At 45.2% G+C, this 18733-nt stretch overlaps 1 protein-coding gene across 3 annotated transcripts in view; it reads left to right on the forward strand.

Moving 5' to 3' along the window:
* ADCK1 (aarF domain containing kinase 1) overlaps nucleotides 1–18733 on the forward strand; it is a 104231-nt gene that overhangs the window by 5769 nt on the left and 79729 nt on the right. For all 3 annotated transcript variants that reach the window (XM_023528823.1, XM_011357090.2, XM_011357091.2), the window contains exons 2-3: nucleotides 1172–1317; nucleotides 3356–3439. In XM_023528823.1, the coding sequence (XP_023384591.1) occupies nucleotides 1183–1317; nucleotides 3356–3439 (219 nt within the window). In that variant the 5' untranslated portion in view covers nucleotides 1172–1182. The remainder of the gene's footprint in view (nucleotides 1–1171; nucleotides 1318–3355; nucleotides 3440–18733) is intronic.

Raw genomic sequence — 18733 nt, forward strand, 5'->3', positions numbered from 1 at the left:
GACAAGGCTATTAGTAGCAACAGTTTTCATACAAAGGGGAAACAGAGGCACAGAGCAGGGAGGTGATGTCCACAGACCGAGTCCAGAGCAGAAGCAAACAAGGCGATGACCTGAAGCTTCCTGCGCGTCTGTGCAGGGTTGCTCCTGCAGGTGGCTTGGCGATACGCTTCTCCTGGGCGTACTTCTCCCTTGGGGGCTGCAGCTGTGGCCAACGACTTCTGTCTGATAGAATTCCCAGGAATTAAAGAGTAAGCAGCTCATTGGGTATTGCGGCCCCAAAGAGTGACTGTGCAGCCACCTGGTGGACTGAGCAGGTACAAGTAGGGCGGGAAAAGGTATCAGGGAGCTGGGAGCCCACTTAGGCTCACTGACCGGGAGCGTGACTTTGGTTAAATGGATCAGATCAGCAGGTGGACATTGAATCTCTAACCGTAAAGCACCCTGCAGGACTGTGATCAGATAGAATAGTAATAGTCATGGCGTTTGCACCTCAAGGAGCTCACAGTCTAGACAAGGGGCAGTGTAACCGCTAATCAGCCAAATGGGGAGGGAGGGCTTGCCTGGCTGCTTCTGACCAGCTACCATTTTGGCTGTGGCCTGACCACTTATGACCTGGGTCTAGAAGGCTAATGATGCCGGTGTGGGGGTGGTGGTATCATAATAGTTACAAGTAATGATGATTAACATGCTCAGCCGCTTTTCCTATCTAAAATAACATTCTTCGTCACCTGTTTGTCATCTTTCCTTTTACCCTCTTTGATTTTCTTCCCAGCATCTAATACCAGCTGACATTCTAATATGTTATATGTCTGTTTGCTTATGATCTGTCATCCTATCTAGAGTGTAAGCGCCATGTGGGCAAGAACTTTGTTTTGTTCACGTTGTCCCCAGTGCTTAGAACAGTGCCTGGTACTGCTGAATATAGACTGACTTTGAGAGTTGCTTTGTGCTGGGTACTATGCTAAGCATTTTATATACACGATCTTAGGGTAACCCAACAACTATCGAGGTAGGTATCATCCCATTTTATAAATGAGGAAATTGAAGTGCAATGAAATTAAGAAAATGACCCAGGTCATTCAATCTATCTAGTGGCAGAGCCTGGATTTGAATCCCAGTTTGACTAACTATGAAACTCCCCTGTTGCTCTTTCTTTCCTTTCTTTCTGCAGGGTCTGGGGACATGGCCAGAAGGGCTCTCAAGCTCACTTCGTGGACCAGCGTGGCCCTTGCAGCCTCTGGCTTCTACCTTTACAATAACAAGTACTTGGATCCTAATGACTTTGGTGCTGTCAGGGTGGGCAGAGCAGTTGCTACGGTAGGTTTTTCTCATTTTGGGGGTAGAGAGGAACTACAGTATTACTTGAAGGTGAACATACATGCAGCAGTGGATACACTGGTCACACATGTGGAGATACACGTGTACTCTTATGTGTGCAAAGCTCTCTCTTTACAGTTGTACAGGCATATAGATTTATTCCTCATGCACCTGTATTCTTGTATGTACAACCTCTGCTGTCCTGAGGTTTAATAGAATGGAACTGCACAGGAGCTCTGTTGTGAAGCCTTTACATTTTAGGTTCCATATCTTATTTTAGCAACAGACTCAAGGCAGTGTTTCTCAGCAGATGCTTGGAAGAAAGACTTTGTAGCTTTGATTAAATTCTAGCAGAAAACTTGATCTCTCCGCAGTGAGCTAGTGTGGATGACTCTTGATGCGGGGCTCATACTCAGAGCATCTAGGCCTCGGATAGCTTTGAGAATCTCCTCCAGTCCCTAAACTAACAGATAATCTGAGTTGACAATGTGACCATTGGTGGTTTTCTCCAGTGGCTCAGGAACATTGTTCTGGTGTGATCGTGTCCTCTTAACTCTGTGGAAAGCAACTTTCCCAGATGTGCCGTAACTGTCCCATTTGCATGTGGGTAGATCGTCACATGCTCCCTTTGTGTGCTGTGGGATGAGCTCATCCTTTTTTCCCCTGTGGCGTAGATGTTCTCTGATACACGGTCTGCTTGGGTTGTTGTCTAACCATTTCCTTAACACTCGGTGTTGTCAAGTCTTTTCTCTGGCCTTGCTCAGAAGAGTGCCGGCCCCTAGGGGAAGGTGAGTCATAGACTCAAGACAGACAAATGGGTAAACAGGCCATGGACTATGAAAGGATTCCCAAGTGTTTACCAAATGCCTTTTTTGGGCCTAGCATTATCTCATATATTTGAAGAGTAGAAACAAACTGTCCCACCTAGGCACAGCTTTGAAGGAGCTTCTGGCTGAGAAGTGCTCACGTGAATGGGTCAAATCAATCTAAAACCATATGCTGGCTCAAGATGTGTGATTCAGATAATTGCTGTTGGGGGACCTCAGACCCAGGAGTGAGCCCTCGGGCTGGGAGTCAGGATGAGTGCCAGAGGGGAAGCGGGGTTTGATGAGACCTTGGAGATCTGAATAGTTGGGTAGAAGGGAGGAAGGTTTTTTTCAGTGCTTTATAAATCAGCCACGAGGCTGTGCATTCCATAAAGGCCAGAGTTCTGGCCTTGACCAGCCATCTGCACTGCTTCATGACCAGGTCTTGCTTGTGGTTGGCGTTCAACAAGTGTATGTCAAATGGAATAAAGCTTTGGGAGTGCAGGCAAAGAAACAGACTCCTTTCTATGTCAGCCATGGGAGACTCTTAAATTCTGCGGGCCTCAGTCTCTCAATTCTGAAAGGGAAGGTTTGGGCTAGGTAATCTCCACAGCTCACCCAAGCCTGAAATATCTAAGAGCCTGAAATCTTCTGATTCACAAATGATAAGTGGACTTCTCCTGGAGTTCTGGCTAAGGGACTGAGAATCCAAACTCATGCTGTTAGAGCAATCCTACATATAAAATGATGTGTATTTTTGATACAGAGAGGTGGGATAAGTTTATCCAGTAGCACTCATTCAGCTAGTATTTACTGAGCATTTACCTTTATGGCTGGCACTGTAAAAGGTACAGAGGATATGATGATGAACAGGAAGGACAAGCCCCTGTGCCTGTAGAGCTGGAATTCTAGCAAAGGAGAGACAGTCCATGTACAAGGAAACAAATGAGCAATGTAATTTTAGAGAGTGATTTGTTATGGAAATTGAGAGTTCTTGGTAGGTGGGGACAACTTTAGATTGGGACTCTCTGTAGAAGTGGCATTTGTACAGAGCCCTAGCTGATGGAAGAAGCCAGTCAAACAAGATCTAGGGACAGAGCATCTTAGGAATGGGACTGTGTACTTCTCCAAACACACTACCTGTGTCAGGGGCCTGCAGCTGCAGCACTTGGGCAGAGGAGTAAGTAACATTTGATGTCTGGTGCTAAGCTTTTCCCTTCCTTGTTTCACAGACAGCTGTCATCAGTTATGACTATCTCACCTCCCTGAGGAGTGTCCCCTATGGCTCAGAGGAGTACTTGCAGCTTCGATCCCAGGTAAGGGACCCGTGGGACCCATCTGAGCCAGGCCAGGACTGAGTAAGTCCTGAAGTGGCTGCAAAGCGACAAGCTTCCTGTGTGCAGCTGGAGGTGGGCAGGGGACAGTGTGGGGATTGAGACTGGGGAGGGAGTAGGGGAGGACTATCTCCTCATTGGAGTAGTTCCAATGCTGATGGGCTGGACTGTTAGGCCAACATCAAGCTGGATCCCGTGGAATCGAGGCTATGAATCTACAATCAGGGAGGCTGGTGTGTGTGGCTGACTCTGGAGGGAGGAAGGCTCTATGATAGCTTAGCTGGCTTCCAAACTGCTTTGTCAGGCAAAACCCAATTGAAAGAGGTTAATTATTTTCCTGTCCTCTGAAGGCGACACTGGGGCCTCATGTAGGGCTCCGAGTGGAACTGTCAACCCCGTACACTGTCCTCATTTGGAATAGGGGAGTTGATTTCGATGCTATGACTAGAAGTCCCAGAGAGTTGGGGCATCAAGCAAGAGGGCACTTTTGTGGATCTACGTTGAATTTGGGGTCGATATATTGGTGTAGATATATTTGGTTCCTCCAGAGGGAAGTTTGTAATAGATCTGTGTGTCTTTGCTTAGCCTGGAATGCCCTTTGCCCCATAGAAAAGTCCTACTCATTCTTCTAGGCTCAACTCAAACATCTCCCTTTCTCAATCATCCTAGGTGGATAGAATAATTAATTTTTAAAGATTTTATTTAAACTTTTTGTTATGGAAATTTCAACTATCGACAAGAATAGAGAGAGTAGTAGAATGAACCCCTATGGAACTGTCATTCAGCTTCAGAAGTTATCACTATTTCGCCAATCTTGTTTCATCTACTCCCCCTTTATTTATTCATTCCTTAGTTTATTTTTTACTCATGCATTCATTATTTTTGCTGAAATAATTAAAAGCAAATCTCAGGCATTGTATTATTTCATCTATAAGTAACTCAGTATGTTTTTCTCATAGATAAGGACCTTTAAAAAAACAAATACAATACCATGACTATGGTCATACTTAACAAAATTAACAATAGTTTCTTAATAAACTCTAGTAGCTAGCCCATATTTAAGTCTCCCTTGTTGTTCCATAAATGTCTTTTTAAAGTCGAAATCTGGATCCAAACAAGGTACATACATACATTGTGTTTGGTTGATGTTTTCTAAATCTTTTAAAAGCTATAGTATTTTCCCTTCCTTCCTCCTCCCCGTGGCCCTGCCTTTCTTTTTTTTCTTTCTCTCTCTCTCTCTCTCTCTCTCTTTTTTCCCCTGAGCTATTTGCTTGTTGAAGAAACCAGATCATTTATCTTGTAGAATTGCCCACATTCAGGATTTGGCTGATTGCATCCTCAAAGTGTCATTTAATGGGAAATAGATTCACCTGGTGCACAATTCAAACTATGTAATATTTGAACATACAAAATGATTCTCCTATCCTTGTTCCTCAGGTACCAAATTTTCCTGCCTGGAGGCAATCATTATTTCCTGTATATAATTCCAGAGATAACCTTTCTATTTGAATTAATTACTCTTTTTTTTTAATTCCTGCTACAGATGATGGTTACGTCTTTCTCTCTCTTTAGACTATACATTCCTTTCAATTGGGGATTGGGTCATTTTTTTTATATCTTCTACCTCTAGCAGTGATGTGTAGGACTGAGTTGATTTAATGGCTGTTTTAATGCCAAATTGCATCTTGCTAGCTCTTTGCATTGGGAGAGGCCCCAGAAAGAGAATCAGGTTTAGAATCAGAAGACCTGAGTTTGTGCCATGACTTTGGGGAGGTCGTTTAACCTTTAGGAGCTGCCATTTCCTTGTCTGTAGGCTAGAGATTGTTATAACACTCACTAAGGATTATTTTGTGAAATGTAAATATAAAGCAGGTGTCAGAAATAAGTTAGGCGTCTACTAGAAGATCTGTTCTGTGAACACCAAGGCTTGGACTGTGTTGTGTATTTCCGTGTCTGCAGTACCTACAACTGGACCCAGAACACGGTAGGTCCGGAATAAAGGTTTGTTGAATGAATGAATAATGAAATGTTAGTTCGTATTGGAAGATCTCAAAAGCCCTGTCTCTGAGACTTCATGCCCCTCTTCTGCTTTTTTTTCTGACCTCTTTTCTCCATTTAACCAATGCTATGGGCTTTGGAGCCCTCGACACTGACATTTTGCAGAGAGGTCCAGGCCAGGGCCCAGGGGCAGAGCAGGCAGGAGGATGGGTGGTGTGGAGACAATTGCCCTTCATGTGTAAGTCATCTGAAAGGCAGTGATGCCGCAGCTCCTGGAGAAGTTGACAGCTTTGGGGATGGAGTAAGGAAAGTGCAGCCTGGCATTTGACAAGAGGGCAGCACGTGTTAGCTGGCAGCAGATAACGGGGTGTAGGCTGGTCCCCAGGAATTGTGCCTGGGATGGGGGAGCCGGCTGGCACTAAAGACCATGAGTAAATACTGCAGGAGTGTGTTCTTCCATCGGAACACTTATCTGTTCTCATCCATGTGACTGATAAAGGAGTGAGTGAAGGATAAAACATAATTATCTCACCTGTCAAGCCGGTATCCCCAGGTCCCAGAGTATGCCAGAGCCAGGAGATGAGCTTGGCAGGCAGTGACTTCAAGAAGCACTTTCAAGGTTGGTGCTCAACTGGCTTGGATCTCAGTGACTCAGCTCCGCATCAAGATAGGGTGGGAGCCAAAATGAAAGAGCGTTTTCTAGGGGTGCAGTGGCCCTTTGCTAGGTAGCTGAGGGCGTGGGACAGGGCCCAGATGCTTTGGAGAATGAGACTCCTGGTGCCCAGGATACTTATAAACAGAGACGACATGTGTGAACTGGCTTGTCCACAATGCAGCGGAAGTCTTGGCTGATGCATACCTTAAAACAATGGGCTGGAGGAAGTAGGACTGAGATTATTCTGACCAAGAGGTTAGAGGATAGTGGACAGCTCAGGAACCATTCTCACTGAGGAGAGCATCCAGACTTTCCTTTGAGGAACCATTCATATCTCAGGTACTTACCATGAGATTTGAGTGGGGCTCACCCCACCCTCAGCTCCAAGGCGGGCATGTGACTTAGGCCCGTTTCTCTGGCCCTAGAGGTTGATTCAGGGAGAGCAACTGAGCCAGTGCTGGTTAGTGAGCATCAGATCCAGGACTTTTGGTGTTGTCCCCCATAGGACACTCTTTTCTGCTGGGTAAACTGAGAATATAGGATGTTGGCTTAGGGCTGCTGGCAGCCATCTTGTCACTATCTGTGAATTGAGCCAGTATTGTGGAGAGATGTGTCATTTGAATCCCTAGATCTAGCTGAGCCTGAAGCCAGACTACCAGTAGACTTTTCAATTATGTGTGCCAGGAAATTCTCTCTTTGCTTAAGATAGTTTAAGTTCAGTTTTCCGTTATTTGCAACCAAGTGAGTCATGATACACTGGGGAATCTTGGAGAAGCATGTTGGATCTCAAAGCACAATCAGGATTTTGATAGGTTGCAGAAGGACTGGTAACTCAAAGGAAGAAATGAAATTCAGAAATTCCAAGGCCTAAACAGAGTGAGGAGAGGTTTGGGTGGTGCTGGGTAGAATTTGAGCCAATTTGGACTTGGAGCCAGATCCCCAGGCTCCTGGTCTACCACCAAGCACCTCTACTTCTTTATCTGTAAAGTGGTGGCAATGGCCTTTGCCCCAGCTGAGTTTGTAAGAACAGACGTGAGAAGACTTACTTAAACACTCAGATTATTTAATCCAGCCAGGGAGGAGATCCAAAAGCACAGGGTTTGCCTCGTTGACTCCTTAACATTTTAATGAACAAGTTAATGATTTCCTTATTTCTACATTTATTAATTGGAATTCTTCTATAAGGAAAAGGTATCCTTTCTCCCTCAGTTTGTTGAATTATTTTTGTAAGTACGAACTCATGGATATTTATGTTATTGTATGGGTTACAATCCAAAACAATTATTGTTTATTTTATTGCACAAATTGTTCCAACTTTGGCCACTGGGAGCTCCTTCAGGTTGTCTCCTGTGTCTTTTTGATATGCCTCATCATTTTTTGAGCACTATCTTAACTTTTTGGTAGCACAAGATGCCCCAGGCTCGTCTTATATTTTCCTTGCCCCAGCCTTGTAATCAGTCACTTCTCTAAGGAGTCTTGGTTCCTTTTATTGGAAAATGCTATTTAGAAACCAAGCTGTGGATGCATATTGCTATTGGGGTGTTATGGTTTCCAGGCTCTCCCAGGAGACCAAGCCAGGAAATGTATGTATTAATACTTACATGCATATACACCTCTATTTACTTATTAAAAAACCGTGAGTTCGTACTGATATCTTTTGTTTCAGTCTGACATCACAGAGTTCATTTATCCTTCTCCCTTATATGTAACTTATTTCTCTGAGAGTGAGAAACCTGCCTCTTATTATCTATAATATATTTACTTATTTGTTCAACCTTAGTATACCCCAATGTAGTTAAGACACCCAGGCATACAGGAGCAGGGAGAGTGGCCTAAAATGGGTGAGACTGAATGAATTAAGGGGGTATTTGAGCTGGGTTTGGAAAGATGGGTTAGACTGAAACCTGTGCCATTGGGGACAAGGTGATTTTGGTTGATAGGTAAAATTTTGGAGATTGTCTTTAAGAAATAGATTAGTTCAGTGTCTGGAGACTAGGTTAGGGGTGAGTGAAAGGACATATTGGTAAACAGAATTAGAGCTAGATCACAGAGGGAAAAAAAGGCCATGTTTTATACCAAAAATAGTAGGGAGCCATAGAAAATTTTAGAGCCAAGTTTTATTAAGCCCTTAATGAATGAGAAAGCCTAAAGTTTTCAGTTACTGAATATTTTTTGAGCCTCTACTCTGTGCTAGACAATGAGTAGAAGAGTGAGCATATATATATGTGTGTGTGGAGTGGGGTAGAGAAAAAGAGGGGGCGAGGGATGGCATGTACATTTTCTTTTCTTAATCAGAGTCCTAATTTAGGAGGGAACTCGATTGCTACTGTGACTGGGAAGCTTTTTAGCCGAATTCAATATCTTATTATTGAGGTCACTGGGCTCCTGAGATATGAGATGCTTCAGGTCAGCAGTATGTGTATGTCGTGTTAGTTGCTATAGTACTTAATATTTGGGCTTGAAGAGGTAATGATAAATGCTCTTTTTCTCCTTGCCTGAGAAGTAGAATTAAGAAGTTGCAAGACTCTGCCAGATAGAGATAAATATGCCAGCCTTATTACTGATAAATCCTGGGCTGGAGCATGTGGCCTGGGTCTGTGAGCAAATGGGCTTGTTAAACTTCACTCCTGAATTTAATAGATTTACCTGTTAGGCACAGACATGGCAGGACCAGCCTCTCAGATGGGGCCTGCCTCCTAGAGCAAGGAGAAGTTAAATACCAGCGCTCTGCATAAATGCAGATCTCAAAAGGGGAAGAAAGGGAAAGGGGTGAGCTGACCATGCTGTTTCTTCTTCCACCTCACCAACCAACTGGCAATTCCTCCTCCCACAAGGGAGCAGTCAGGAGCATTCCACTTCTAATGGGACTTCTTCCACGTGCTTGCATGAAACTCAGGGATAGGAGGTTCCCCTGCAATATTTACTCTCTGGATGGAAGAGAGCTTTAAATTTGCTGTGAGAACCTTTTGTGCCTACTAATTTCAGCTAACCTTTATACTTGACCTTGTTTAGGGACACAGGCTGCTTTGGGCTTGAGTATGAGACAGCAATTTTGGCATTAGTGAAATCTGCATTTAGAAGGAGGGGTCATTTGCTGTCAACTTTTAGAACCATGGCATGTGGTAGGGTGTTTTGAGGGGAAAGGGACTCCATTTCTGACCAGTGGATATTGGTCAGAGAAGTGGAGTAAAGGGCTAAGGTGGGATGATGACTCTTTAAAATTATTCCATTGAACTTGAGAAAGACACCTCGGCATCAGCTAGCTCAAGCCTGTTATGTACAGATGCGGAACTAGAAATCAGAGGCATGTTGTGGTTTTTTAGGCCCCTTCAGGTTTGTGGCAGATCATGAACTTGGTCTTGGACATCCAGGTCTTATCTAATCCCATGTTCTTCGCATTTTATACTCAGTTGTCTCCATTTATCCATTTCCAACTTGGGGGAAAGCACCAAGTTGGATAGAAAGTGGAACCAAGGATGCTTATGCAGCTGCTCTTGCCAGCTAGCTGCTGCTGTTGGATTTCTTCTGCTGGTTTGTCCCTCCCCGGCATGAGCCCTCAGGCTGTGGTGCTGCCTGACATGGGTTTGGGAAACACAGGATAGGAGGAAGAAGGGCAATAGAGCCTCCTCTCTGGAACTCCTTTACTTGGTCACTCAGTTAACCAAACAGTTAATTTAACAAATATTTGGAATTTGCACTCACTGGTGGAAGGGAGTGTAGACCCTCCAGAGGAATCGGTAGATGCTCTCTGTGCTTTGGGAAAGCTTTTCAAGTATTAAGCTGTTGAACAACTGCCGATTTGGAGGGTAACCCTGCCACAAGCTTAGTGAAGGTATGGTAAATCAGTAAGCGTTTTAAAGATCTTATTGCTCTGCAAGGGGAACTGTAGCAGTGTCTGGCTCTTTAGGAATACTCTCGGGAAGCTGGCGACTGTCCTGGCTACACCATGACGTGTCTCCACCATTCTTCCATCCATTTTAACAAACGTAAACAGCCTGCTGTGTGAGGCTCAGGCTCAGAGGATATAAAGGATGTAAAGTTGCTCAGTCTAGTGGGGGAAGCAGGTGTGAAATCACCAGTTGCAGAAGGATTAATTTGCCTTCATTCCAGCTCTGGCCCCTGACATCACTCCCAGCCACGACGAGCTGGGACAGCAGCCCTGCACAAGAGGGGCTCCTAACCCAGCCTGGGGGTTGGGAGTTGTGGTGGGGGTGGTGCATGCTCAGGAAGGCCTCCTTCAGAATTGGGATGTCTAATTGTGCCACAGTGCTTGTGCATGTGCGGTGTCTGTCAACCTGGTGTGGAAGCTTTTCAGTGAGTTTTCATGCACTTTGTCCCCTTTTGCTGCTTTTGCGGGTCATCCTGGAACATCTGCCTGAGAGTGTTCTGCATAGAGGATGAGGAAGGTTGAATCCTTGCTTTCTTGGTGACTGGCTTTTTCAGAGTTTGTGATAATTTCTGCAGGAGCATGAGCTGCATTTAATTTGCTCTGGTTGGGTCATCTAAGGACCAGGCGTCTGGAATAGGGAGACAGCCTGCGATTGCATCTAGCACCTCCTTTTTGGTTTTCTGTGTACTCAAACCTCTCTGAATACTGCATTGCAAACCTGCACAACTTTCTGCAGTGGCCTTGACCCCAACACCTTCTAATTTGAAGAGAATTCCATAGAAGTGGGTTCTAGGGCTGTGGTGTTGTCTGGGGAGAGACTTAGGAGCTCCACTCCCATCAGTGGGGACCTTGGAGGAAACTTTGGCATGGCACCAACTATCTTTGGAGGTTGGGTGCACTGTGCAGTGGCTTCTCTGTAGTTCTCAGGCAGGCCACGCAAAGCCAAGTTACTCTCTTAATTGCTCTAGACTTGTCAGTGACCTATGGACCATGACCAATAACAGTATCCCATCTCACCATGTCTCCATAGCTTTTTAAAAACGTGAAATATATAAGATCTAAGAAGAGGTATAAAAAACAATTTAGTAATTACCCTTGTGCTCACTGGCCTATTTCAGAAATAATACCTTACCCAGCCTCCTCTTAGACAACCAGAAGTGAGCACTATCTTGCATTGTTTATCATTCCCATGCACTTTCTTATAAACAACAATTCATGTGTTTGTATGATATTTTTTATTTTGTTGACTCTTTTCCCATTACTTGGTTTTGCTCTAAGGAAAAATATCTGTCAAATTATAAATTGGATAGGCTAACTATCTCTTTTTTGGGGGGTGGATCTAATGCATGTGCAAATAAGCATTTTGGGTACCATCCGAAACTACCTCTTGTACCACATTTTTGCACAGCATCACTGGTGCCAGTCACACTTTGAGAAGCACAGGCTGCACCGTTTGTAGCAGACACTGGGCCAGACTCTGGCTTGTACCCACTGTTGCTTTGGTCTTTCCCCTGTTGGGTTTGGTCACTTTCTTTCTGGGTCTTCTCTTCTTCCTCACCTGGGGCTGTTTCGGGCTTAAAGCTGCCTGACGGGATGATGTTTGCTGTTACTGCTGCTCGGAAGTGGTGATCCCTTTCCAAAATCCATAGCTGAAATAAAACAAAATAAGCCCCTGGGTTTCTGGTGATGGAAGGCTGTTGCCGTGAGTGCGGTGTTTCTCCATTCTCATCAGCGTGATTGTCACATTAGCCAGTTTCTCACTTGCTCATGTCTTCAGTTCTCTTGCCTACACGGGCTGCCTGGACAGACAGGGTTGGCTTCCTGCTGCTGCAGAGCTGTTCTCCAGCTGCTCTGCCGCCTGATTCTTGGGTGGGTGGCAGAGTGCCATGCTCCCCAGCAATGGTGCTGTGTTGAGGTACTGCATTAGCTTGTAACTAATGGGGCAGGAGCTGGAGAAACTCCAGCTTCTGCCTGTTCTTATCCATCTCGGACCCCACCCAGACTAACCATGACTAGGCTTCCCGTTGCTGATTGCTTTTCTCATTGAAAAGTTCCTGCAGAATCCTTTCTTGCCGTGGACTGGGTGGTTCCACCACATCTGAGCAGTTTCTGCCCCTGCTGTGAGTAGCGAAGGGAAATGGGATGAAGCTACGTGATGAGGGATTCAGGATAGGCATAAGCTGGGGTTTCCTTACTGCTGAAGCAGTTCGGTACTAGAATAGTTTACCAAGGACACTCGTGAAATCTGTATCTGCAAGGGCAGCTTTTCAGAAACAAGGGATTCATGTCTATCTGTCATGGAGGTGGGAATGTGACAACTGACTGGTAGTTTCCAACCTGTCAGACAGCCAAAGTCATCTGAGGAGCCATAAAGTACAGATTCCTAGATCGTATACTCCAAAGATTTGTTTTCAATGATCCCAATGGGGAGGGCTCTAGAAAACCATATTTTTAATGAGTTCCCAGGTATGCTTCTGATGCTAACAAGTGTTCGCATTGACTGAACGCTACGGGACAGGTGCTGTACTATGAGCTTTCTCTCTATTTTCTCCTTTTACTTCACAGCATCCCTATGAGGTAGATACTATTGTTATCATCCCTATTTTACAGGTGAAGAAACTGAGGTAGACAGATTAAGTGACTTGTCCAAGGGCCCACAGCTAATAAGCAGGGGTATTAGTTTCCTGTGATTGCCATAACAAATCACCACAAATTGGGTGGCCAACAACAAAAAAAACTTATTCTCTCTTTTTTTTTCCCCTCTTTAATCCCCGCCCCCCTCCACCTATGGATGTTGCAGTTTCCCCTTAAGAACTGGATCTCTGAAGGTGGGGCGTCTCCTCCCACATGCTTGGGGCGTGTACCCAGGGCCTGGCGCCCCTGCGATATGGTCCGAGGCTCCACCTGGGGCGCGAACCCAGGACCTTCTGCGTGTAAAGCAGATGTGCTAACCTCTACACTATGAAGCCACTCCAGAAACTTATTCTCTTGCAGTTTTGGAGACCACAAGTCAAAAATCAAGGTGCCAACAGGGCTATGCTCCTTCCGGAGGTCTAGGGAAGGGTCCTTCCTTGCTACGTCTGGCTTCTAGTGGCTTCAGGCACCCCTTATGGCTGCATCACTCTGATCTCTGCTTCCATCTTCTCTTATAGGTACACTTGTCGTTGGATTTTGGGCCTACCTGGGCAATTCAGGATGATCTCTTCTTAAGATTCTAAATAAGGTCACAATCACCAGTTCTGGGGGTTAGGACATGGGTATATCTTTTGGGGTGCCACCATGCAACCTACCATAGGGTCTTGGATTTATCCCCAGTAGTGTGGCTCCTAAGCTTGTGCCTGTAACCATTTGACTTCCTGGCTCTCTCCTCTGGACTGGATGAGCTCTCGGTTCCTCTAGGCTAGCACGTGGAGTGTGGATTTCCTTGCTGTATCAGGGTGTTTGAGTCATTTGTCAAGCCTTGAGAAACCAGCATTTTCCGCCACCTCTCTCCCATTCCCTCAGCCTCTGCCAATTCTCCCCAAACCCTTTGGGCTGTTCACATCAGACTCCAAAATTCTCACACCTTACTGTGCTCAGGAGGTTAGGCCACAGGGGCTATGAGGCCAAACTCATACTGCCTTGGGCGAGGTGCATTTCTCTTGCCTCAGTGGCCACTTCTTCAAAATAGGAATTGCTAGAATAGCAAGCATAGAGGGAAGGGCGGGCTAGAACTAATGAAGTTGATGGAAGGCCCTCTGAAGCTGTAAGAGTGATCGACGCGCTTGTTAACAACAGTCATAATCTAATAGCCTGTTCTCGATTTCCTGCTTCTTACTGTCTTGGCCCCAAGCAGCTATTTTCTTACAAATTAAAATCTACTCAGCTCCCTCCCTGTCCCTGAATAAAACTACCCTCAAAGCTCTTGCCTGTTACAGCGAGCCTTTTTAATAGACTTTTCCGTGTAGAGCTGTGAGACATATGTCCAATTAGCAGAGTAACTGCACTTAAATATACAAATAAACTGTTGACTGATAATGGCAAGATATATGTGAAGCTAATTCAAGGCAGTGTGGTTCAGGAACTGGGGCCCTGCCCCCTCCCGCTCCCTAGTCCCTCTCCATGCCTGTCCTTCCGTTCAGTTTCTTGCCAGTGGGACAGATCTTCATGTCCCACATTCTGGAGAACAAAGAGAGATATCTTCATGCTGTCCCTGGTCACAGTGCAGACTGCCTAAGCCACTCACTATTCAGTCACTTGTGCAGCAAATATTTATTGAGCACCTACTATGTGGCAGGCACTGTGTAAGATGCTGGGTATGCAATAGTCTGTTCTTGAGGGGACAAGAGGTAATTATCATTTGACGGAACTCATAGAATATCTACTCTAGGAGGGCAAGGACTCAGTCTGATTGCTTGCTGCTGTATCCATAACAATAGCACTTGGCACACACCAGGTTCGCTAAATACTTTTTAGAGGATCAATGAAGTAAGTAAACAAGATAATGACAGCTCTTGCTGAGTGCCCTAAAAGAGATAATATGTGGGATCAAAAGTGACTGTAGCTGGGCTGGGGAAGGGCTCTCTGACAGGGGACTTTTCAGCTGAAACTGAAAAGTGATGAAAGAACCAGCAGGTAAAGAATGTAGGGCGTCCTGGCGTGGGGTGTGGGGAGGACTGATAGAGGAAGAGGCAGGGCGGACGACGAAATTTTATTTTCAGGGCCCACTGCAAAATGCAAATGTGGAGCTCTGGCTGGGAGTAGGGAAGTTAATCTCCTCTTCCTGTGGCCCTGAGCCCCAACCTGTAGTGCATGGGCAACTAACTCCCAAGAGACTGTCCTGAGGACCTGGATTGGGGATAGGGGAGAGGTTTTTTGCCATGTCACTTGCTGAACTTGCTGTGGTGATGCTTGTCTGGGATGGGGAGGGGTACTGTGTGACATGGGTGTAATCTCGACCCTCCTATGCCTACACCCAGGCTCCCAGTTGTGAGGAAGGGCAATGGCAGAATGCAGGCCTAGGCATCTGGTCGCCACCCTAGGTGAAGAGCAGCTATGACTGTGGGGTGGAGGTGGGGAGCCAGGTGGAGCCAGGGAACATGAGGGGTGGGCAGCCAAGAACCCACTGGGGATTTGGGACTGTGTGTGAGATGAATTCCCCAGCACGTGCTCTGTTGTCCCATCAGGCTTCACTTGCTAAACACATATTCAAAGATAAAATTAAGAATTTCAAGACAGCTACGGTTTTAGTTTCCTATTGCTGCTGTAAAAAACTATCACTGACTTAGTGGCTTGAAACAAGGCAGATTTATTCTCTTACAGTTCTGGAGGTCAGAAGTCTGAAATGGTTCTCACCGGATTAAAATGAACATGACAGCGGTGCTGCATTCTTTCTGGAAACTCAAGGGGAGATTCATTTCCTTGCCCTGTTCCTGCTTCTACAGGCTACCTGCAATCCTTGGCTCATGGCACCCTTTCTCCATCTTTAAAGCCAGCAGTGTCTGACCAAGTCCTCATGCTGCCGTCTTTCTGGTTCTCTTCTTGTGCCTTTCTCTTCCACTTAACAGAACCATCGTGATTACACTGGGTTCACCTGGATGATCTGAGATAATCTCTCTATCTCAAGGTCAGCTGAATAGTAGCCTTAATGCCATCTGTAACCTTAATTCCCCTTTGCCATGTTAGGAACATATTCACAGGTTCCATGTCGGGGGCATCTTTGTTGAGAGTGTATGTGTGTGTGTGGCGTTATTCTGTCTTCCATATTAAACCACAAGTGTGGAGTTCTTCTGAGTGTGGGGCTCAGTGTGGCTACACTGTTTACATGCTCACGGAGTTGGCCCTGGGAAGAGGAAACTGCAAGCCTAAAAGCCCTGAGATGGGAATGAGCTCAGCTTGTTTAAGGACCCAAAAGGAGGCCAGCAAGGAGTAGAGTGAAGGACAGGACATGTAGAATAAAATGACCTGGCTAGGGTTGAGAACAGAGGGCGTTCTAGGCCACAGCAAAGGGTTAGGAACTCTGAGATCTGCCTTTGAATCTTTAAAAAAAAAAAAAAATCTCTGTATGAAAAATTTCAAATGCAATTAAAAAGTAGGGAGAATAATATGATGAACCATATACCTGGCACCTAGATCTAAAATATGTTGCTGTAATTCATTCATTCATTCCTAAAGAATTTTAAATTACAGAAATCATGGCATTTCATCAGTAATTTCAGTGTCCATCTCTAACAACTGATATTTTTCTAAGTATCCATGTCGTTATCACAATGAATGAAATTAGTAAGAGTTCTTTAACTTCATCTGATTCCTGTGTGTTCTGTTGTCCTCCAAATGTCCTGCCTGTTGATCTTCACATTGCGCCTGATCTTTGTACCTATTTCCTCTTTCTGAGGTTAGAGTGAGCCTCCTTCTCTGAATCTTTCTTAGTTTTGTTTTGTGATCCTTCCCACAAGCCTCCGAGATCCTAAGGCTGTGAGGAAATGAAAGAGACTCTTGTTTCACACCCAGGCCGTTGGCTGAACAGGGAAGATGAGGAAGGGAAGGGAGGCAGCCTGGCTGGATATGTTATTCTGCCTGTGGCCTAACATTGCTTTTTCTTGCCTGTAATTGACATTCCAGAAATGCCCTTACTCTTCTAGCCCGGAGTAATTGTTGCGAACAAATTAATTATGCATCTTCTCAGTGTGTGTGATTATGGGGCACATGGAGGGAAGGGTTCTCTGGCAGCTAGGTTTTCAAATGGGTGCTTTCCAGACCAAAGAATGTCTGTCCTGGGCTCCTGTGGGCATCTGGGTTTGTCTGTGTGGTGGCAGGCTTGCTCACTGGCAGACAGTCATAAGTTGCCAGTAGTATTATTAATCCTTTAAATCTGTAGCATGTTCGCTGTTTGATGAGGGCTTGCACCCTCACATCAGCTCATTTGGTGGGATTTCAGGAATGCTGGAACAACTTTCTTTCCTTAATACTTCCCTAAATCATTGCTGATGCTTGTAATTCCACCATTAGAGATTAAGTCCTTTGGCTCAAAACCCTGTTTATTAAAATACAAGTATTCTTGGCAGCTGTGTAGCATGTTTTATTCATTAAGCTTTCTCAGCCATTAGCAGCTGCCCTCCCCAAATGTCTCCTCCTGCAACTTTCTTTTTAGGATGGCCTTCTCTGAAACAGAACCTATATTTGGAAGCTATCTCATTCCATAGAACTCTGCTCTCAGTTGCTGAGGCTGGAAAACAGACAGGTAAAGAAACTCCTGCCAAGTCGACAATGACAGATAATAATTTCCCGTGTTACCACCTCTACGGAGTATTTGCATTTTAACTGGAATTTTCTGGAAGCACAGTGCTTAATGCAAAAGAACCTGTATCTCTTCATTCTATCATGTCAGCGCCCTTAGCCTTAGATCTCCCCTTTATTGGGCCCCCTTATTGAGGGAGGGGATGGAGAGGGCCCTGGCAGGACCACGTCGAGAGCTGATCCAGCTCGTGTAACTCAGATTGGGCATTGGTCTGGAGTGGTGATCACTGTGGGTAGTGAAGAAAGTGGAGCTGGCCACAGGTAACATAATGTCCATTTTGCAGAAGGAAGACTGAGGTGTGAAGACAACTCTAGTTGGAACTGGGTTAGAATTAAAATTTTGTCTTTAAAACCTTAATAATACAGTTGTAGATTGTTAGAAGACACCTCAGAAACAACCTAACTCTGGGAAAGCAAATATATATTATTTGCCAACTCCAGTTGACAAGTAGTGGTTGTCTGAGTGCAGAATGGAGGAGACATGAGTCTCCACCTGGGCCCAGTGATCACATGTTGTGGTAGATTAGTGATGTCTGATGTGAGCCACAGTGTGGTAATGGAGAGGAGACTTGTATGCCACCCACTTGCTATTCCTGATTCTGTTCAATCTCTCATTTTACAAATGAGCCAACTGAGGTTCAGCAAGCTGGGATGATTTGTTCAGGTTTACGTAAGTAGGGCACTAAGTTAGGAGCAGAATTGGCCCACACTCCAGATCTTTGAGTCCTGGTTCATAACCTTTTCTTCTGAAGTATCCAGGTACTCTAAGAAGCATTTCACTGTGGTCGAAGAGCATTGTGGTCTTGGAGTCCATGTCTGGGTTCAGGCCTCAGCTCTGCCACTACTTTTGCCTATGTGCCCTTGGCCAAGTTATTTAACCTTTCTGAGCCATAGCTTCTTTATCTGTAAAATGGGATAATAATTGTGCGTACCTTATAAGGTAGTTATGGAATTAAGTGAGCTAATGCACATATAAAGTGTTCAGATGAGGGCCTAACACATAGTAAGTGCTTAATAAATGTTAGAAACTTAATTAAAATGTTACATTTTTATTGCATTTTATTGCATTGTCCTTCTAAATTCTTGCTGCATACAGACACACACCGCCCCTCTCTGTATCCCTCAGAGTTACCCCATTAACACCTGCTTCACTTGCTTCCCTATTGAATGCTCTGGGGACTTCTGCTCCCAGAATTTGTAATTTGTGATGAGAAGTCCCACAGTATAATAACCCAGTGTGAGACAGTCCTGGATCTGTAAATGCCTCTGGTTCTGGGACAGCTTTTGCTGTCACATTCACACCCCACAGAAGTTGGTTTTGGTTTGGGGTGTGCAATGCAGCCCTAGAGGCCTGGTGTGATTCCCCAAGGACAAGCTGCCAAGGGACCTTGGCAGCCGTTTTGCCTGGTCTCTCCTCTAATGGGAACTATAGCATCTCCCCGATACCATCCCTGCTCCC

This window comes from Pteropus vampyrus, unplaced genomic scaffold (assembly GCF_000151845.1).
Source record: "Pteropus vampyrus isolate Shadow unplaced genomic scaffold, Pvam_2.0 Scaffold32, whole genome shotgun sequence".
In the NCBI taxonomy this organism is placed as follows: Eukaryota; Metazoa; Chordata; class Mammalia; order Chiroptera; family Pteropodidae; genus Pteropus; species Pteropus vampyrus.